The sequence below is a fragment of the Rhododendron vialii genome, chromosome 9a (genome assembly GCF_030253575.1).
Source record: "Rhododendron vialii isolate Sample 1 chromosome 9a, ASM3025357v1".
Classification (NCBI taxonomy): Eukaryota; Viridiplantae; Streptophyta; class Magnoliopsida; order Ericales; family Ericaceae; genus Rhododendron; species Rhododendron vialii.
In genome coordinates, this window is record NC_080565.1 from 28,952,875 (window position 1) to 28,974,966 (window position 22,092).

At 37.7% G+C, this 22,092-nt stretch overlaps 3 protein-coding genes and 1 non-coding gene across 4 annotated transcripts; 2 read left to right on the forward strand and 2 right to left on the reverse strand.

The window, feature by feature from the left end:
- Positions 1 to 247: 247 nt before the first annotated feature.
- LOC131301309 (uncharacterized) lies at positions 248 to 8,019 on the reverse strand. The gene is made up of 7 exons (XM_058327511.1): positions 7,869 to 8,019; positions 3,923 to 3,985; positions 3,679 to 3,758; positions 2,625 to 2,733; positions 1,525 to 1,684; positions 1,098 to 1,261; positions 248 to 865 (listed from the first exon to the last, which is right to left on the reverse strand). The coding sequence occupies exons 1-7, from the start codon at positions 7,869 to 7,871 to the stop codon at positions 524 to 526; spliced, it is 921 nt and encodes a 306-aa protein (XP_058183494.1). The 5' UTR covers positions 7,872 to 8,019; the 3' UTR covers positions 248 to 523.
- LOC131302155 (small nucleolar RNA snoR100) lies at positions 4,449 to 4,556 on the reverse strand. Its single transcript, XR_009191629.1, has one exon. It is a non-coding gene; the product is annotated as a small nucleolar RNA snoR100 (small nucleolar RNA).
- A 3,774-nt stretch (positions 8,020 to 11,793) lies between the features above and the next one.
- Positions 11,794 to 12,658, forward strand: LOC131300823 (CLAVATA3/ESR (CLE)-related protein 12). The gene has a single exon (XM_058326821.1). It carries the CDS (start codon positions 12,069 to 12,071, stop codon positions 12,423 to 12,425), a length of 357 nt encoding a protein of 118 aa, XP_058182804.1. The 5' UTR covers positions 11,794 to 12,068; the 3' UTR covers positions 12,426 to 12,658.
- A 5,816-nt stretch (positions 12,659 to 18,474) lies between these two features.
- LOC131299408 (uncharacterized protein At1g26090, chloroplastic) lies at positions 18,475 to 22,050 on the forward strand. Its single transcript, XM_058324940.1, has 7 exons — positions 18,475 to 18,765; positions 19,790 to 19,933; positions 20,024 to 20,098; positions 20,209 to 20,402; positions 20,519 to 20,690; positions 20,774 to 21,193; positions 21,728 to 22,050. Exons 1-7 carry the CDS (start codon positions 18,514 to 18,516, stop codon positions 21,857 to 21,859), a joined length of 1,389 nt encoding a protein of 462 aa, XP_058180923.1. The 5' UTR covers positions 18,475 to 18,513; the 3' UTR covers positions 21,860 to 22,050.
- The last annotated feature ends 42 nt before the right edge of the window (positions 22,051 to 22,092 follow it).

Genomic DNA, 22,092 nt, shown 5'->3' on the forward strand with positions numbered 1-22,092 from the left:
TAATAGGAAAATAATCAAAACGGGTGAAATGAAAACATTATTTCTGGGTTGAAAATGAAGATGGCTGGCGAAACAGAGGAAAATGAAGGATGAAAAGTGAAAACAAAGATAATCGAGCGGGTGTTGTTTTCACGTGTTGTCACGAGCGAACTTTTTTTTGACGCGACAAGTCAACACGGCATGATACCACAAAGAATCGACATTGCAGATTAAGGTTAAAGAGACTTCACCGCAAACCACAACGGCATGGGTTAAACAGCTTCAAACTTATTATAGCAAGGAACAGTGATATACTGTAACATATTCAACAATACAAGTTTTTGCTGCCTCATTACATCAATTATACGCGAAGCAACTGCTCCAACAAACACAGATTCAAGACAAATTTTAACATTACTACCTCTCTCAAACTGCAGAATCCACATCCATACCCTCAAAAGCCACCAAATTGACACAGAACCCTATCCTTAACTATAGTGGAAGCTTCACATTTAATCAGCTCTGAAAAAGTCCAACGGCTATATCAAACCTTCCTCTGTCTCCCGGAGGAAACTGCACTCTGCGACCAAGACGATGGCTTAAAACCCCCCACTAGTAAACTGGATGCAGCTGTTGCCTTAATTTTCCTTCTCTTGGACTCTAGCTCCATTCTTTTTGCATTAGATGTAGACAGGCCAGATGAACCAGGAAAAATAGATGCAGCTTTAATCAACGCTCTCTTTTCCTTCCTATTTCTCTCAAACTTGGAAGAGAACTTCACGCTTGCCGCCGCGGCAGCATCTTCTTCAGATGCTGGAAGCAGTCTTACGCCAAGGCCCCTTTTCCTGGAAGCAACCTCTTCTTCAGCAACTCTTTTCTTTTGATTCTGACAAATTGGGAAATTGATGAAAACGTTGGACATTATGGCTGTATTTGGATAGAGGATTTAGATAAGGTACCAAGAAATGGAAAGCTGAAGGATTTAATCGGTATGAGCTGTAAGATCCTTTTAACTTTTCTATTTCCTTATCAAAATCCTTGATCCAAACACAACGTAAGGGATGATGCTATTCATGGATTGGTACTAATGATAAATTATCATAACCACAATGACTTGCCCTGAGTTGAGCCCTAAGAGCTTTGTTTAAGGCATAATCGTCTGAATGTCTGGAGTCCGAAACTCGCTGAAGACGCACTAAAACTGGCTCAGCTTCTTTCTTCTTCTGCAGATCTTTTTCACCGTGTTCAAGGCGGTAAAATGGGTCTGCAAGCTTACCTCTTTCTGGAAAATAAAACAAAAAAAAGGTAAGAACATATGCATGACATGAAAAATGCCTGTAGGCAGTCAACCAAGAAGAATTCATGACTAGGAGAGAAGAAAAAAGACTAATGAAAACTCCATCACAGGCACAAACATAATTGTGTCTCCATTTTTTCCTAGCATAAAAGCAAAATAGACTCGTTAACAAGTCCCATAAAACAAATATCAACCCTCTGTTTTCATTAGATTTCCAATCATCAATATATCATAATAGTAACAAGCACCTTCATCAGGGGGAAGTATCAAGGTTTCTGCATCCTCAATGTCATAATCCTCGGTCTTTTTCTGTGCCCCGCTAATTATCACATACTCGCAATTTTTGGGATCTGTCTGAATAACAATCTCGTGCTTGCAGCATGCTGACTTCATGGAAAAGCTCCATATCTGATGAAAGAAAGTAGACATTTGTTGTTAGTTGAGATGATAAGTTTTCTCAATCCAGACAGTGATTCAGGAATTAGCAGAATGTCATTCTGAAGACATTGGCAAATAAAGTTTGACCCCAGTAGAAACAACATGAGATACTCCAACATCTGATTTCTACAAGAATCTCTCTAACAGGAAAAAAAGCAAGATCTCAAAACCCCTTGTGCCAAACACAAACATGTGTGAGTGCAAAAACGAATGAATGGAGAGAAGAGAATTCTTTAATGTGCATATCACACTAGATCACACTGATTGGGATCCCATTAGTTGATCTCTTCCCCCCTCTGCTGTCCTATCCCATCATGGGAAACTAGACATCGACATAGCTCCAACATGGCCCACAAGTAGGGCTGTAAATGAGCTGAGCAGCTCGCGAGTTCGGCTCGGTAAGGGCTCGTTCGGCTCGGTTCGAAGGATAAACGAGCCGAGCTCGAGCTCGATTTTTCGGCTCGTTTGATAAACGAGCTGAGCTCGAACCTAGCAGGGCTCGGCTCGAACAGGTTCATCTCGGCTCAAAATATATAGGTTCGGCTCGGCTCGGCTCAGCTCGAACATGCCAATATATAGGTTCGCGAACAGGTTTGTCACTGCTCGAAATATATAGGTTCTGCTCGGCTCGGCTCGAATATGCCAATATTCGGTTCGACTCGGCTCGTTTAGCCAATTTTTAATATCAATGCCAAAAGGTTGACGAATTCGAGCTCGAATTCGAGCCGAGCCGGCTCGTTTATTCCAGACCGAATACTAACGAGCCGAGCTCGAGCTTTGTACATGTTTGTCGAGCTGAGCTCGAGCCAGACGAATTCTGATCGAGCCGAGCTCGAACATGCCGATATTCGGTTCGATTCGGCTCGTTTACACCCCTACCCACAAGGAAGAGATTTCAAGAATAGCATACCTTTGTAGAGTAATAATTCCCCACTTGCTTCTTCTCCGCATTGAACCTCACACCTTTTGCAATCATAGAGTTGCATCCACCACACCAAATATTGTAAGGCATTTCAAACCTGAACATGGGGGAAAATGATGATAAGCAACTAGCCATTTCAAAAGAAGCTTTTCAATATTGTCACGTTTCCAATAAACTTCCAACAAGAATTTGTTAGTGTTGATTGCACACGAAGCAAAGTTGTAAAGCAAGGGAACGTAAATTTTTGGTTGTTCAATATTTACAACCTCATGCCAGTGTGCATCTTGCATCCATGTATTTCAAAATAAGAAGAAATTGAAGAAATCCCCCACATACTTCGCAAGACCAAAATAGTTACTCCGTATCAAGCTCTAGAAAAAAGAGTAATATTTCACCCTAGTGTTTAATACACTCGGTCTTCGATTAATGAAAACGTAAGCACTCTAGCATCAAGGTTTTAATAGCCTAAAATTGCTTATGCAGGGTGTTGAAGTACAATACAACATGCAACAAAACATGCATGATACAGTACTTCGATATCCTAGTCCGTAGAACTAACGCAAGGAGTAGGGATACTTACCACAAAAAAACACAAGTGATTTCCACTGAACCCTACTTATCTGTCTTCTAGCCACTGCTAGGGGAAAATGCTCTCTCTTAATTTCAAATATACAATATTATTATCACCCGACAACATGGAATGAACCAAACTTTCTTTTTTTTTTGAACAGACAGAATGAACCAAACGAACGTTGTAATAAAACGAAATCTATACTTTATGAGGATCTATAAAATGTCTTTTTTTCTGGCCTCGAACCTATTTGATTCGTATCCTTGTTGGACATTTCCTAGGAGGCATATTGAGAAATTTGAAGTTATCATAAAACTCTGTACAAACATACCATAGCATGAATACAATGCTCTATGACACCTTGTAAATACCATTTATTCCACAACATAAACTGGTATATTAGTATATATGAAACTTTTCCAAGTCAATGTAACAAAGGCTGGTACTTGATAGAATGGATATGATCAGTACCTTATAATCAAAATGCCCTGGTCTATTTTTCTTGCTCTCTCCCTTAAAGCATGTTGGCCATGGAACTTGTTTAAATTCCCCTGGAAAAACAAACGAGATGTAAAAAATCTGGAACATTCATGCAGCTCAAAATTGCATTCATAACAATATAGTGCAGAAGTGCTGTGCAAGAAAAAAAAATGAAATTACTTTCATAATTTCCGTTTAACCCAAAAAAAAAAGAGGAAGTGCTGTGCAAGAATACCTGTTTTGGGGTCCATTCTGGAGGGTAGTAAAAATTGTCTGCTCGGGCAGCTGCAAGTGAAGACTGCAAATACAATAAAACAAAGCAAGTTCAGCAGCAGAAAAAGGAAAAGAATCCTCTATGACAGTAGGATGTCCAGGCTCTGGCATAACACAACTCATGAGACTGAAATTTGTCTACTCAGATGCGGCTACAACTGCTACACTAGTGCACTAGAGTTATCAGAAGGGCCACAAATGATGGGTTCATCATTGAGAAAATCAAACTTAGCAAAATAACTCGGGAAAGAAAGTTCTGTCATACAAGTTGGTAAAATCGAAATCAAGGCATCCTGATTCCTCTTGACCCTCAACTGTATACCGTGTTCTAAAAACAACAACAATACAACAATAACAAGACCCATCTAGTCCCCAACCATTGGAGGTATGGGCGGGGGAGAATTGGAGACAGACCTAACCTTTGGCAGTATATACACAAAGTGACTGACAGTGGCCCCCCAATACCTCCAAGCCGAGGAGCTAAAGGGACGTTTGTTGCGGAACCATGCCCCCAAACCAAACTCGAAAGGCATCATAGAGTGTAGGCTTAGAGACCCAAATCAATTTCTTTGCACATTACCATGCTTACTTCATTCATAGTCCAAAGCATCGGAAAAGCACAAACATACCATGTTCTAAAAATGCTGAACGAAATTTCATAGCTACATCATGCTCAGTACGATGGCGTTAAAATGTTTTACATTAGGTACTTTCAAAACAAAAGGTCTCAGAACACCAAAAGACACCTTTTTTTTTTTTTTTTTGGAATAAGTAAAAGACACCTTTCAAACCAAAGGGTCTCAGAACACTAATAGACACCTTTCATATCCCGTTTGTGATATTAAACTAGGACATTGACATGGTTTTTCCAATATAGTTTATAACCCACATGAAAATGATCGGTAACTAGTACCAGGGGGAAGAAAACACAAAGTTACGGAAGCATATAGTAGATGAAAAAGCTAATAAACGGCTATGCGAAGTTCAGTTCCGAAACTGGGTCGTTCAATACAATTACATCTGCATAATTGTCATGGAAATTAATTGAATCATTTAACAATCGAAATTCTTTTCCAAGATATAAACTTTTTTCAATAAACATTCAATTGAATATCTTATGCTAGACTAATTTCACAGTTTATATGTATTATTGATTTCCATGCATCTTTCAACCAACAATTTCTAGAGGAGCTACCTCTTTCAGAAATGGAAATGACGTAAAACTCCTATGATATATGGTTTATATTCTTTCAATTGAATATCTTATGCTAGACTAATTTCACAGTTTATATGTATTATTGATTTCCAGGCATCTTTCAACCAACAATTTCTAGAGGAGCTACCTCTTTCAGAAATGGAAATGACGTAAAACTCCTAGGATATATGGTTTATATTCTCCACCCTTCTAACTCTCACGCATTGCCAACTTAAAGTCCTCATGCACGGACACAAGTTCAGATGCATCGATTTTCAAAGTAATACATTTCATTTATATCTTCATTTAAATTCCATGAGCCATTTAAAATTCACATCTTTCGTGTTAAAAGTACAAAATCTTGAAAATGATTACAATAGTAAAATATCACATGTTCCACATGAGCCTCAGCTTAGGGAGTTTTTTAAAATTACACACGGATACAAGTTCAGATGCATCGATATTCAAAGTAATACATTTCATTTATATCTTTCATTTAAATTCAATGAACCATTTAAAATTCACATCTTTCGTGTTAAAAGTACAAAATCTTGAAAACAATTACAACAGTAAAATATGGCATGTTTCACACGAGCCTCGGCTTAGGGGTTTTTTAAAATTACATCTTTTAGGTCCACAACAGTCCCAGTAGTCGGTACGAGTATCTCCTTGCGATGCAAGATCAAGTTGTTTATGCGTTACCTTTAATAAAGTCGTAGCACTTTCAGACTTTATTTGGTAGCCTGTTCGTACTAGTCTTATTTTTATGGTAAAGTACTATGATGATGCTTAATATTGTCTCAGTGTCCGCAAATTAAAACTCTGATTTTTCAGCAACTAAGTCAAACAAAAACGAAAAAAATGATGCTTCTGCAGCTCTTTTAACATAGATTGTATTGAAAGAGGAATCAATAAATATAATATGAAGAGTTGTTTATAACATTCACCACACTTAGACGAATTGGCATGTCACTAGACTTTTAACCCACAGGTTGGGATTGTAACAGAGGTGGTACTAATGTTTGTGTTTTGAATTTTGATGGACCCAACATATCAACTCCTGGGCTTTCAAATAAGCTTCCAAACTCCAAAGTACTGTTGTTCTTCGTAATAAGGCAATTCCACTGTTAAAGTCACCTACCTTCTTTGCTTGCTATGTTTAGGTGTATTCACCAATTCACTAAGGAAGAACAAGTATTCCCGTCTTTGAGTGTGCTTGTTGATCCAGGAAATAAAATTGACTTCCACATGTACATCTTTGGAGATCACACAACCAAATAGAGACTGTAGGACAACTAAGCAGGAAAAGTTTGCACGAGACACTTTTCCTCTATGTCACACTGAAACTCCTTAGGGCTAGACATTCACGTAGCACTCGAAGCAACAAACCATACTATGGCATGACTTTCCTCAAGAATGTTCATCCTCTTGATAATTCTCGGGACTCAGTAATTTACTCAATGACTTACGATCAAGAAACATAAATTCAGGGTATTATGGAACATGATAGAGGACAGGCGATAAGTCCTCCAAGAAGTAAAAAGGGAGCATAGTAAGCACACAAAACGATATCAGAAGTAAGCTAACATTACGCTTACATCTGGTTTGGACCCATTCCCTGCCACTTACAAAGATGTTTTACTATACTTTTGCTTTTTGACCCCACCAAATGAAGAAAAAATGGAATGAGCTTAAAGTGCTAACTGCTAAGGTATACCATGGACTACTCAAACTTTCAACAAGTATATACAGCCATTTTAAGCTATTGTACTAGTTTACAATCCCAATAGGCCTCGTGATAGGGTAGTGTTCATATCCAAGTTCTTTTGTAACTAAAATACGTACGGAAGATGAACAGTGTAACTCTAGTGTCATTAAAAGTTTTACCATCACACGATTAAAGTTTCAAGGACCTATCCAAAAGGTTGTGCTACATTTACCAGAAAGCAGCATTAAGATAATTCATCGGTTCCACACAACATCCCTACCTTCCTCCTCTTGAAATCACTTTCTTACCCCAACTTGTTAGCTCTAATACTCATGAATGCTATCATTGCCTAGTGTCAACTCTGTAGCTGGACGTTCAGGTATACCTTCTTCCCATAAGGAACATTATACAGTAGTGCTTTGACATTTGAAATTCTTCTCTCTTTTTTCTTTTACTAGATTTAGGTTAGGGCTTTTATCTTTTCATATTTTGGGAAAACATTTCATTCTTACTCTACATGTCAAATAGTAATACAGGTTGTCAATTGTTTGCAACTATGAAACCAAATAAGACTAGAGTTCAACTTTAAACAAAAACTTTAAATTTTCATTGGGATGTAAATATCAAAACCGGGCCATAATTGGAAATCAAACAAATACAACATCTACGCAATCCTTTATTTATTTGGCTTTTTTGATAAGTTGCAACATGAGGACCTTCCAAGGGGTCACCCACCCTAGTACTACTCGCACACTTAATTGCGGAGTTATGATAGAATCCGGTGCATTAGTGTTGGTATCATCGCACCCTCAATCCTCTATTTGTAACAGCTTCATCCAATATATCCGAGATTCAGCGAGTACACTCAGGTACAAGGCAATCGCACGACTTTTCATTAAATTGACGATTGAGCCCTAATTGCAACAGCAACATAGAAATACAATACGTCTATTTATCAAAACCAGGCGAAATTTAAAAGGCATCGGAGAAGAGATTTTTACGTACCATTTGATCTCCTTATTCGTTGAATTTCGCCAACAAATTTCTTCCTCTCCGATTTGACGCGCGTTCTGATCTGGTTTTGCCTTTCGTGGAGCTTTCGAAGAACACTTTTTTTTCCCCCGGGATTGTATTTATTGCCATTGGGGTTTACTACAAGTCTACAACACGTCGTCGTATGGCTTACGGCAAAGATGGCGGCAGAAAGCCCAATTCTAGAGAGGGCCGAAAGTTTTGGGCCATTGAAAGCCCATAGTCTATTGTAGTAAAAGATGAAAGGACAATTATTATTTTTTAAATATAACTTAGGATGTTCAGATCAGCTTATGTATATCTCGACTATTTATTGGGGACACAATTCCACTATTAACTAGCTACGTGTGTGTGGGAAAAATGTTTTAAGAGAGAAAGTAGAGCCAGGTGTGGAGGGAGAATAGGATCGGGGATTATGTGCCCTTTGAATTTTTGGACCCTTTCACTATTATTCCCCCTAAAAGATTACACTAATTTCTTTTTATGTTTTACAAAATAATTAAACAAACAACTCATATGTTTACAAATAATGAAAGTAGCCCGTTAATTAGTGTTTTACAGCCTTCTCTCTATTATGGAGGCTGTGGATGTCGGTGACTTTGGTATTTCAACGGCGGGGGGAGGCACCATGGAGGTGGTTGGGATGTGAGGGTGCTCAGCGGTTTTTGCGGCGGTGGCTTTTTGATTGTTTTGGGAGTGGCGATATACGACGGTCTCGCTTCCTGATGAAAGCGACTTGGCGTTTCGGGTTTTGATCAACGGCTTGTTTTTAGGGTTTTGGGTGTTGTTGGGCTTTATTGTTGGGTTAATCCCGTGTATTTGGGTTTTTATGCCTTTTCAGGTGTTTGGGCTACGTCATCTGCTCTCTATTGTTTTATCTGTGTTTTGTGGCCTTTTAGGTGCTAGGCTTTGAACCTTGGAGTGTTCTCCTTCGATTGGCATCTTGTCAATCAAAGGTTTGGATCTCAAATGGACACTTGTTGCCTTTCTCCCCGCTTCCTCTAGTCTTTGTAATCACTTTCAAAGATTTAATAAAAATAAATCGCCGTTCCAAAAACAAAAATTTATAATTATTTGTTACGCGATTAATATAACATTAGGCTTTTGATTATTTAGTTTTTTATATGATCTCGACCAATTAAATTGTGTTCTTAGATGCTTGGGACTTTGATTTATAATTAATTGTTAGGACTTTTCATTATGCTTTCTTATTAGGATCAGGCAGCCAGAGGAAATTCTTGTGAATCCTCTAGACGTTTCCGTGTGGAGTGGATTAGTCGAGGTGCGTGTAAATTGATCCGGACACCCTCGACTATAAAAAAAAAAAAAAAAGGATCGAGGAGTCACACTCATTTGATTTTATCGTTGTTGTTATTTTGATGGTATTTTTTAAAAAGCTATGAAATGCAAAGTTGTGAAATTCGTTTCGTACCGGCCGGTACCGGTGCTTAAACGGAACACAAAGACTCAAGATCCGTTCCGGTTGAAATACCGGCCTGTTCCGGCTAATACCGGATATACCGGACGATACCGGTCTATTTCGGACATTTTCCGATATTCCGGACGGTACAAAATTACCTTCTCTCTTCTTTTTTTTGCATGACATAAGTTAAAAAGCCGGCTGAACCAAAAAAGAAAAAGAAAAAGAGGATTCTCAATCAATACAAATATTTTCTAATCGTCTCCATGATATCACCGTACCCCTCACTTTTTTCTCTTTCAAAAATTTAAAATATAAAGGAAAAAAACAACAACATTCTCAAATTAAAAGAAACTTATGGGCTTATATATGATTTTCTTCGATTAAGATCACGATGGAATCCTGATCTGTTTCATAACTTTGTTTTGAGTCTTTTTGAATAATTTTTTGCTGCCATTTGTTTCACGGAAATGGTTTTGCAACCTGATAGATATATATTAAATATATATAAAATATTAATTGCGGTAAATCCAGAACAATACCAAGATACAGCCCGATACTGACACGTACAATTCCAGTAGTGAAAACGGTACGCTAGCCGGTACGAGATTTACAACTTTGATGAAATGCATAGAATCATAAAAACCAAACGTAAAGGCCGGACTCGTATCCAGCAAATAGATGGGTAAAGAGGAGCTATAAAGGTTTCCAGTAATCATATATTCTCATGTATTCCCCACATATATATGCACCCAGCCTTTATTATTTCCATATCCGTATTTACTCAAATACTCCTAGGTATGGCGCAACCCTAGCACATGCACGATCATCATGCCACAAAAGAGATCAGAGCCACAGTTAGATTTTCCTTATTACAAGTGGCATAAGAATACAAATATTTGAATTACATCCAAGGGGACATAAATCCACAATAATACCAAAATTTAACTGATAGTACATTGAGAGAACAAATTAATTAATAATAATACACATTTAACCCTCATTTGGAGGGCCAAAATAATCAATCTCTGATTTCTGGCAAGAATATATGTATCGACCATTTGACCTCCTCAATAAAAGTGTACAAGGGTGACTAACTGAGCTAACTCGAATTAGTTTAGAGCGAGAGTATATATATCGAACCATGTATATGGTCACTATTTCCAGAAATTAACTTTGCTTAACTTGCTTACTTAGCTGCCGATTTTTCGAACTTATATTTTAGAACATTTTGAAAAATAACTCCTTTTCTACTGGATGATTTCGAATTGTCGAAAACGTATAAGATACGAAAACAATGTATGTGTACTTAAAATACATAAATTGATGTACTAATGCATAATTTTAACATTTTAAGCCGTATAGGGTTAACCTGTGTAGACTCTTAAACCATGAATTTAAATTACGTTACTGTACTCCTGAGTTAACTAATACTAATAAGATTAAGAGAAAAAATTCGAAATGGTTCTTGTAATTTAGTGTTTGTATCAACTTGGCCCCTATAGTTTGAATTGACTCAATTTACACTCGTAGTTTTCGTTTTGTTCCAACTTGGTCCAATTACTAACTGTCGTTAGACTCCGTTAACCCCAGACATGAATGGGTTTCTTTTCTAGGGTTAAAACTGCAATATGTCATTCTCCTCTTACCTTAATATACATCTGAACCAAAACACAGAGCCTCATGCCTCATTGTTCCCTTCTCCATTTTTTTCACGGCTTCCATTCTCCATTTGTTACGCCCAAGATTTTACCTTCGACAGAAACGTGTCTTATTCACCTTCGGGGAAGGAGTGAAAGGGATTAGGGCTTGAATAAATGATCTGATTTCTATGGATTGCGATGTGGTTCTTGAAAAGAAAGAAAAAATGAGGAATTTTGTGCTCTATAAAAGGGGTTCGGATATGTTTGAAAAATGTTTGAATTTTAGAAAATGAAGTGGGTTTTATTTTAAAAAGGAACCGAGCTTTCATCAAGCTGCCTACATATCTCCAGGTAAAGGAGAATCAGGTCCAGCTATAGTTTCGGCCACAAAAGGGGTTTAGATCATCTCTTGAATATTAATTGGAAGAATAATTCAAGTATTTTATAAAAAAGAACACAGGCCAGAGAACCCGATTTTTAGAAAATAGTGACTCCATTTTGCTTTTTAAGAAAAGACTTTAGGTCTGCGAGGTTAGAGAAGAAAGAGTTCGGTAATTCAATAGAAAAGGGATCCATTTGTGTCTAGGATTAACGGAAGCTAACGGCTGTTCGTAATTGGACTAAGTTGGAACAAAATGAAAACTACAGAATGTAAATCAAGCCAATTCAAATTACAGGGACTATTTTGGTTTTTTTCCCTGAGATTAATCAAAGTTTACATAATTCAAGGTTTGACAATCCACATAATGACCCTTTTTGTTCCTTGATTTCTAAGGAATTGTCATAGGGAAACGGGTCTACCGGCCTTCTCTCTCTCTCTCTCTCTCTAAGGAATTGTCATAGGGAAACGGGTCTACCGGCCTTCTCTCTCTCTCTCTGTATTAAATAAGGACATAAACTTGCTCACAAGTCTCACATGGATATGCAAAACACCTTCCGAATTCAACTCTCCTCTACGGATCCTATACTAGTCCAATCGATTCAAGCTGTCAACCTTTCAAAAACTCTCAATATAACATAAAAATCTCTCTCTCCCTCTCCCTCTTTTTAGTTCCTCTCTCCTCCCATTGCCCCATATGTTTCCTCTTCTCTCTCTCCTCTTCCCTTATCATGGCCTTGAAAACATATTCTCGTGTACTCCTCACCGTTCTTTGGCTCTCTCTCTTCTTACTCTTCTTTCATGAACAACACACTTCGGATAGCTCCAAGATCAACGGCAGCAGCACACCGGCCGCCTCGTCGCCCTCTCGCCATCGTCCGATTGCCAGAAAGGTTCTAGCCAGCAAGTTTGACTTCACACCTTTCATCAACCACCTCCGCCGGCACCACCGTTACCACCGGAACCACCACCGGGAAAACTCACCGGATACCCGCGGACAGCCGGGGCCAGCCGGGAACGAGATCGATCCACGTTACGGCGTCGAAAAACGCCTCGTCCCGACCGGTCCGAATCCGTTGCACCACTGATTTACATGTGTGGTAAAATGGAAAGTGATCATCATAGAAAAAAAAAAGAAGAACAAGATATGGTTAGTGGGATATTAGTTTACATTATTGTGGTTTATTAATCCATTTCTCCGTTATTATCATATTGTTGTTGCATGGGATCATGTTACATGATCCACTAAATTTTGATTGTGTAATTAAAGGTATAATTAATTAAAAGACTTTGTATTAATTAATTGTTTGTCACAATTTTTTTTTAATTAATTCAAACTCCAGATTCTGTAAATGTTTTTTTCCTTTTAGCCATATTATATTATATTATTATTTTCCATTTGATGTGTTTTGAGTGAGATTTCAAAGAGACATTGAGTGTCTGTGACGGCACGGCACATGCATAGGGAAGAAATGATATTTAGCTAACGCCATAATGATGGCATTAATTAATGAGGTTGGTTAGAGTAGAATATTAGTTGCTTTCGGAATTATGGGATGGGATAGGGTGTGTGCATTGCACGTGATGGGTTTGTGCCACGTGACACCTCTCCGATGGATCGAATCCGATTCCGATGCAATTGGGTTTTCCCGTGGAGATAGGTCGCCTAAAAGTGTTTTTAACTATTCAAATTTGTAACAGACTATCTTACATAACGGTGAATATTTTTTACAAACTTGAGCGATTGATTGTCAGGAAGAACAGTTGAGATGCGACTGATTCCTGAGAGCTGAACTCCGACTATAGAGAAGCTGAGTCCCAATGAATGAATTTAGCTCGATGTTTCCCCTTTTCACCAACCACTTGGTTCTTGAGTCTAAACTCTAATCCTGTCTTTTTTTCATTGCAACCAAAAAAATTCTTCCACTTGCCCAAAATGGAACAGGTTCTTTAATGTTGCTCTAGATATTACATTTTATTTAAAAAAATTCCCGTTTTTTCAATCTTTTTGTATATTATGCTCGAATCTTTAATTAGTAAGATCAAGCATCTCATCAAAGTCCATTATCATAAATAGAAAAAGAAATAGCCGGATTAGATTACAAGAGAAGCTTCGAATATTGAGATCGAGTTGAGTACCATTTTCTTTGCTTCAACCTAATTTGCCTCAACCAGATAATTTTTTAAAGTTTTTAAGGTAATTTTAATTTTTTCTGAGCTTTTTGCTTGTTTTTCTTGGCTTAGCAATGTCATGATTTTAACCGCTACCTATTCTAGTATTTTCCAGTCATGGCCTCATGGGTAACTCAATGTAATGAATTGTCATAGGAGTATAAATTGTACTCCCTCCATCTTTTTTTTAGAGTTCAGTATTCTATTTTGGATTATTCCTTAATAAGTGTCCATTTTGTAAAGTTAGTGAGTAAAAATTAGTGAATTTTTTATTATGTCCTTAAAAGTAGATTCCATTTTAAAAAGTTAGTGAGTAAAAATGTAATGATGATGTTATCATAGAAGGTAAGAGAAGAAAATAAAGATAAAAGTTGATGTGAAAAGTATAATGATGATGTTTTTTTAATAAGTTAGAATTGCGAATCAGAACACTCAAAAGGGGACGAATGAAATAAATTGTAAAGCCAATAAAGTCAGTCATGGGCCCTTTTGCAGCTCTCAAAATGTGATTTTCTTTAATTGTTGACTGCTCTGTAGGGCCATGAGAATTAAATTCTGGAAGGATCTGATTACTAATAAAGCTGCAAATTACTCACTTCCACAAGGGAAATCATGACATTCCTGTGGAGTGACCACTAATCATGAGATCTTAAACTGGCACAGCATCTCTGCTTCATATACTCCGTAATTCACAAAATGGTGTTTTGCATTTAATCAAGCACTTGATTGTGTTAATTACTGCACTTTTAGCTTTCTAATCTTATATGAGAAGATTCTTTCTTATAGGGAGCATCTTCCTTTCTTTTTTCAAGTATGTAATCGAAGTGTATGTAAGTTGATCATGACATCCTTAACTATTGAAAAAAGAAAAGAAAAGAGCTACTGGTATTTGACGCCTCGAGACTATGGCTTGCTAGCTGGTTGAGAAAATTATGATTTGGGGTGCAACATAAAATTTGGTACCTAAAAGAAAAATAAAAAATGAGTACTAATTAAATATGAAACAACTTTCTCAACCAGTGGAGATATTGTTCTATTTATTTATAGTAATAAAGAATTACACTCTCTGAAAACAATTTACAAAAAGAGGACAGGAAAAACTTTAATTATAGGGATTATGATTGCTAACCAACCATATCACGATAATGATGAGAATTTCACTCTAAAATCAAATATTGGCAACATCACTGTCTCTCTAATGATTGCAAACATTTTTAATTCAATGAATTTAGGGGGAAATGTATGTGGAACTACGCTATAGAATTGGGGACTATCAGATTTAAATTAAAAGTTTCCAATATGTCGTTTGATTACAGAAATATCAAAAAAATATCCATTTTTAGAAAGCATTAAGGGGTGGTATTAGATCTCAAAGGCTCGAAATGAGCTTATGATTCTTTAAAAAAAAAAAAAACCTCTTTAGTCCCGTAGAGAAACTCAACCTTAGTGCGTTTTACTACTGCTTGCTACCCAAGGTTGTCAAAAAGTGGGTACATAAGTTTGGTTTCCTAGTATTTTTCATAGTATATATGCTTAATTTGTTCTTGTTTTGCTATTTGGTGCTTGTTGGTATACAATGTGAAATAGAAAAATAGATTAATTTTTTCATAACTAGGCAAATCTTATACTACTACTATAACTTTTACGGCTTGTTTGCCGATGGGCCGAGATATAGATAACGGATATACTACCAATCTAGATAATATATTTGATGTTGGCCACCCAGATATACAAGGAGGATATAATGTTCTCGGACTGTATATCCATCTGAAACTGAATAACACCACGTCCATCTATCTTTAACATATCCGCCTTCATATATGGCTTTGTAATTACAAAAATGCCACTGTTCCCTTTTAATTCTATATCCACCCACTCATATTACTATATAAAACAACCTATTTATAACATATTCTCCCTATTATATATTTGCTATTTAATCATATATTCATCCAACGCCATATTCATCCAAAACTAATCATGTCAACAAACTGTCCGTTAGAGAAGGACCTGAATTGGATTAAACAAACTATTTAATCATATATAAGATTGAAGTTTGAGAAAATAGAAGGCGGGGGGAGGGGGGGTTTTTTTCTAATCGATCGTTTGATGAAGAAGTAAGTGGGACCCAAGAAAGTGGTGGAATGGAACACCCTGATTTGCGGCTCGGAGACGGTCAAATGGGGACCTAAACACGCTTGCTTCATATTCTTGGCATGTTCCTACTACACCATTTGCGTTGACTCGTACACCCTGGCCTCGACAGCTCGACTCGAGGAAACCCAAACATGACTTGTTGACATTTTTCAGCGTCCTGTTTACTCTTTCCCCACCCAATGTCTGTCAAATACTCCAACTCTCAGCTAGCTCTCTCTCTCTCTCTCTCTCTCTCTCTCTCTCTCTCTCTCTCTCTCTCTCTATTACTATTGGCAAAGTCTAGACACAACTGCATATACAACACAATTGTATCCAGAATCATTTGAATGTATGTGGACCCATATTCAATGGTCATGTGGCTCTAGACACTGTTTGTGTCGGAAGTTGTATTTTAGAATTGTGTTTGTATATATCATTGCTTGTGTTGTCTATCAAGGGAAGTCTACTAATACAACAACTTATAAAACGTGCCAATTAAGGTTGCATATTATGTCATCGGTGAAAGAGTTTAAACGAAAGAGTTGCAAATCACCAGGAATAGAATGTCACACATGCATGTTGTACAAATGATTGTATTAGTAGTAATAGACTTTTCCTATCTATAGATGGAGTAATTGTCATGGAACTATGGAAGTCGGATTTCAGACTTCCCACCGACGTCCACATGCAGGGCCAGTCTCTTGCAAAAGCTCCGAGTTTTCCTTTTCTACTAATTAACAACTTAGAATGTTTGGACTAACTTTTATGCAGTACGCTAAACCTCGAATGATTTTGAAGAGCTCAATCTTTTCGTTGATTACTAATAAGGAGCCCGATTAAAGTCGGAACAAAATTTAGTCACTGTATGAACTAGTCCCATAAGCCCAAGATTTTCTTTCGCAGAGAAAAAATGTGCTAGCTAGCCAGCTTAGTTTGATCTTATGTTCAGAAAGGGTTTTGGAAATATTCAAACCGAACTTTTGTATCTCTTTTTTCTTAGTTGATCTTATTTTTGTTTTGACCCGCAACAATTTGTATTGGAAAATCCTATATGTACCGACCAAAAATGTAGGGAAATCGTACCGACGGCCGCACGCGGCCGTCTCTAGCCACCGAACGGCCGTCCAAAAATTTAAAAAAAAAAACCGAGGGGCCTAATGCGGGAATCAACGGCATCCGATGTGTGTAAGGTGCTTGATCTAAACACCCTATTTTTCGTGTATATATGTAAGGTGTTTAGATCAAGCACTCTACACACATCGGATGCCGTTGATTCCAGCGTTGGGCCCCTCGGTTTTCTTTTTAAAATTTTTTGGACGGCTCGGATCGACTGTCTGGTGGCCGGAGTCGGCCGCGTGCGGCCGTCGGTAGGAAACCGTCGGTGCAAATAGCACCACTCCATTTGTATTACCGTTAGCAAATTTTGTTGGGAAACCCTAATTTTATATACCATAAATTTTTTTATAATAAATTTTCTTTCTTTTCTTGGGAGGCCACAAAGTTTAGAGAAAACTTGGCCCACAATACTTGGGCAGAAATACAAATTACCAACACTGGAGTGTGTAATACGGAATTAAATCTTGCACCAAGGCACCTGCCGTGACCGAATATACGGAAGAAAGATCGATATCGATGCTGTAAAATAATTTCAAAATATATAATAGCTGTTGAAATTAATTGAATATTCAACTAACTTAGCTAGAAACCTGGTAAGCAAAGCAACACATGCACGTACCTGGTAAAGTGGGGGGAAAAAATATGTGCAAATATTGGGACAACAGGATCATGACAATACAAAGTTGCGTTTGGTCTTTAACTATATATAATAGCAAGTTCTGGACAGAACAAAGACACATCATCTGAGGTAGTAAATGCAAAGAAGGGATTCACATGAACTTCCAAGTTTGGTAGAACGAAAACCCATCTGCTAGCTAGTTCTGAAACATAATAGGGGTGTGATCATCATATTATTGGTTCGATCTCCCACATTATTTTAGTCTTAGTAGAACAACATATCTCACAAATTGTGTAGTACTCTAGCTTCAATATTGTTTTGGATTCTAGCTTAGGGGCCGGTGAAATAAAATCAAGAAAACGAACTAAACTGGACCGACTTGAAAATTCGGAATTCGGTTTTAAGATTAAGAATTCTAATTTTTCGGCTCGATCTCGGGTACATGAAAATACCCCTGAACCAAGCCAAAAAATAAATATAGGACAGATTGAATTATATAGGGGTTTTGATATTTTAGTGGTCTTATATAGGGGTTGTGATATTTTAATAGTCTTGGACAGGGTCATGATATTTTAGAAGTCTTGAAGCTCAACCCAAAAAACCTGACCAATCAGAATTGTCACAAAATCGATTTTGACCCATTGGATATTTTGAGCAGAATTGATTGTCATCCTTCCCCCACCAAACCGCACTAGCTAATTTCACCCCTGATTTTTTAACAAGCTCCAGTCAACTCAAACAAAGATAAGTACTCCCTCCATCCTCATTTAACAATTCTTTTGAAAATTCATGTCACTTTTCAATTGATTATATTTTGTAATTATAATATTTTATGTGATTTTAAAAGTATTATTTTATTGAATTAATCAAAATTTATCAAACAAAATTTATATTGAATATAAAATTTATTATTAATTTAAAAATATAACTAATTTTTTATCTGAACGGGGATTATTAAATGGGGACGGAAAGAGTACTAATTTTTCGAAAGTATTGGACATATTGGATCTAATCGAAAGCATTGGGTCCTGTTAATGCAATTTGAATAACCAAAAGGAGAAAAGTATAATTTAGGCCCACCCACAAGATAGTGAAAGAAGTCGACTGGAGAGAACGAAAGGTTGTGCAGAGAAATGGCTTCGTCTATTCCGTCACTCCTCTTAGCTTCGCCGCCACCTTCTTCATGTTCAGTACGCACCAGACGAAATTCTACCCAACGAGAGATCACAGGAGGGAATCGGAGAGGAATAACTCATCGGGTTTTCATCACGGCGGCGGCGGCTTCAACGAAAGTTGATGTACCTCCACAGAAATTACCAAAATTGGTTACCTTTTTAGGTAAAGGCGGCTCTGGAAAGACCACTTCCGCCGTTTTCGCCGCTCAGGTACATATCAATGTTGTCTTTCAGTTTAGACGATTTTGTGTTTGTTTGCGTTGTTTAATTCTGCTCATTATCTTGTGATGCCTTCAATGGCTCAAATTGTTTTGTAGTTCACTCGGGGTGTATGTGTATGAGGGCTCCGTTTAGCAAACTAGATTGAAAAATGGGTTAGAGATAGAAAATTGCGGAATTGGACCACTAATTGTTTCATATAACTTGAATCCACTCATCTTTACAAAAAGAAAACACTTGAACCACTGTTGGAAGTTGGAATTCTGGTGGTCCAATGCTACACCCATTTTTTAAAACCCAAATCTAGTGTTATTTAGGCTTTCCCTCCAAAATTTGAGTTAAAATGGCACATTTGTAAATATTAAGAAGTGAAAAGAGGTGTTGAGAAAAAAGGTATGGATTTGGGTCTCCCTAAATTTGAGTAAGGAAAAGGGTAAAACTCAAAAAGGGTAGGGAATGAGTATGGCATTGGAGATTAGTTTTTAGTGTTCTACTCAAATTTTGGGTTTGGGTAGAAAAAAAGGTAAGGATTGGAGATGCTCTGTAAGAAGGGAAGAATCAAATCAAAACCCACTTTATGTATTCGGAAATTGTAAAAAAAAAAAAAACTATAGTAGTCTTTATAGATCATACCTACATGAATTTTACCTCGCAGGGGGCAAGATGCTAAGCTTTCTTCATTGAGGCATGCAGCCTTTAAGAAAACTCTTCAACAGGATCAACACCATTAATGATTTTCTCTCTTTAATTGGTTTACTTACTTTTGTTGGTGAGTGGAGAGGGGAGGTCCTGTACATCAGTTTGCTTATGTTACGGTGGTGGAACTGGAATGTTTGCTATACTTTGGTTTTTTTTTGAAAAAACACCAGACAACTTGACGACTTGTATCAGCCTGTCATAACAAGCTTGATGATATGCCAGCACTGACGACTCTTTTTTCACTTTGTCTAAAGCTGCACGTATTTTTGCCAAAATTGTTTTGAGATATAACTGATCATTTATTTGTGTTGGTCAGCATTATGCAATGGCTGGGCTTAAAACATGTTTGGTGGTACATTCCCAAGATCCCACTGCTGATTATCTCCTAAATTTTAAGATTGGAACTTCTCCTACCACATGCAACTACAACCTTTCGGCTGTTAGGCTGGAAACTACTAAAGTGTGTTTTTCCTCTCTCAACACATTTAGCTTTCTCTGATACTATTATTTAAATTCATGCGTCTTAGTGAATTATTCCCTATAATTGCAGATGTTGCTTGAACCTCTTAATCGGCTGAAGGAAGCAGATGCTCGGCTTAATATGACCCAAGGAGTGCTAGAAGGGGTGGATAAGTAACAACTGTTTTTCTACTTTTTATTATGAAAGACATGGTTTCCCTCATTAGTTCTTATCTGTGGACTATTCCTCATCCGTTTCTTTCCGCTACATGATAGGTTGTGGGAGAAGAGCTTGGAGTTCTCCCTGGCATGGACGCAATATTTTCAGCCTTAGCACTTGAGAGGCTTGTAGGATTCTATGGGAATGTAGCTCAAAAAAACCGGCAGAAAGATAAATTTGATGTGATTGTATATGATGGTTTAGGTACTGAAGAAACTATACGGCTGATTGGTACCACTAGCAAAGCAAGGTTAGAAACACACTCTCTCTCTCTCTCTCTCTCTCTCTCTCTCTCTCTCTCTCTCTCTCTCTCTCTCTCTCTCTCTCTCTCTCGTGGGGTTCATGCAATCACATGTTCCTGTGCAGATTGTACTTGAAATATTTGCGGAATTTGGCTGAAAGAACTGATCTTGGAAGGCTGGCTGGTCCCTCTCTCTTGAGACTTGTGGAGGATGCTATTAGTTTGAGTGGCGGAGACTCCCGTCTCAATGGGAAAATGAGTGCTGAAATTTGGGACAATCTGGAACAAACTCTGGAGGTATGGTGATTGTGAGAACCATTTTATGTTTTTATCTGGTGTTGATCTATGTTAAATCATTTTGGGTTGGTTGTGTGATGTAGCGAGGATCTTCTGTATTTGAGGAAACAAGTAGATTTGGCTGCTACCTCGTGATGGACCCAAACAGTCCGACTTCTGTGAACTCCGCATTACGGTTTTGGGGGTGCGCAATCCAAGCTGGTGCAGAGGTTTCTGGTGCATTTGGTGTTGCATCTCCAAATTCTTCTGGGGAATCAATTGGAACTGTGAAGAAGAACTTTTCGCCATTGCCTTGTTCGCTCATTCCACATCTCTCAGTGATTCCCTCTCCAGATTGGAATGAGATTATGCTGAATGAGACCAGTGCACATGCAAAAGAACTTCTCTCTCTGAATACAAGACATAACATCGCTGTTGTACCTTCAGTCAGGTTTGATCCTGCCAATAAATCAGTGACTCTATTCATGCCAGGTTTTGACAAGTCAGAAATCAAGCTATACCAAGTATGCTCGCATCCTCTTGTATTTTCCCATACTAGTTCTCTTTACAGTTGTTAAATGGGGCATTCTAGTAATGATCCTTCCTAGAAGTCCCGATTTGATGGGAAGTTGGAATGATTTGATTCGCAGAGGAGAGTGGAACCTTTGATTGTTTAGGTCATTAAAGAGCCAAATGAGGAAAATCTTGTTCGTTGATAGATCATGGTCAAGAATGGCAAAATAAAGTAAGATGGGAATGTAAACATAGTTACGAAATACTTATTGAGCTTCGCTTTGAAGATACTGGAAGTAGCACATCCAGAGCATTTAGGACAGTTTTGTGTTCATTTGAGTTGTAGGCTTCAATGTATCCAGTAACAATGATGGACATAATCCATTTATTTTTACTTAGAAACAGTTGAAGTATTGGTTTAGCAGTGTCTAATTGTTAAAGCTTACATCTATAGCTGATAATGCAACTTCTTGAAACCATCATCTACGGTTTGTGTGTGTGCATGCTTTTGTTTACTTTGACAGAGTAGAAATTGACTATTGCAGTTCAGGGGAGGATCAGAGTTGCTGGTGGAAGCAGGGGACCAAAGACGTGTCATCGGCCTGCCGTCTCAAATTCAAGGAAAGGTGGGAGGTGCCAAGTTTACTGAAAGAAGTCTTGTAATCACTATGCGATAGTGTATGCATTTTTTCTTTGTTGGGAGGGGGGAAGAGAGAGAGACGTTCTTTTTTAATTAGAGAGTTGCAGATGTTCTCCAACTATTTTGTGCATTGTAGTATGGCGTTAAATAGATTGTAATCAGTTTTTCTTGATTGGGAAGGAAAGCGAGAGTTGAGCATTTTAAGTTTAAGTTGATATTTATCCATCATTCATTATCCAGGTAAGATGCTTTGAAACCATTCACAAATGG

Coding starts and splice junctions, on each gene's coding strand:
- LOC131300823 (XM_058326821.1), top strand. CDS start 12,069: ATGGCCTTGAAAACATATTCTCGTGTACTCCTCACCGTTCTTTGGCTC.
- LOC131299408 (XM_058324940.1), top strand. CDS start 18,514: ATGGCTTCGTCTATTCCGTCACTCCTCTTAGCTTCGCCGCCACCTTCT. Junction 18,766..19,789: donor CCGCCGTTTTCGCCGCTCAG/GTACATATCAAT, acceptor TGTGTTGGTCAG/CATTATGCAATGGCTGGGCT. Junction 19,934..20,023: donor TTAGGCTGGAAACTACTAAA/GTGTGTTTTTCC, acceptor CTATAATTGCAG/ATGTTGCTTGAACCTCTTAA.
- LOC131301309 (XM_058327511.1), bottom strand. Junction 3,759..3,922: donor CAGAATGGACCCCAAAACAG/GTATTCTTGCAC, acceptor TTGTTTTTCCAG/GGGAATTTAAACAAGTTCCA. Junction 1,262..1,524: donor GATACTTCCCCCTGATGAAG/GTGCTTGTTACT, acceptor TTTATTTTCCAG/AAAGAGGTAAGCTTGCAGAC.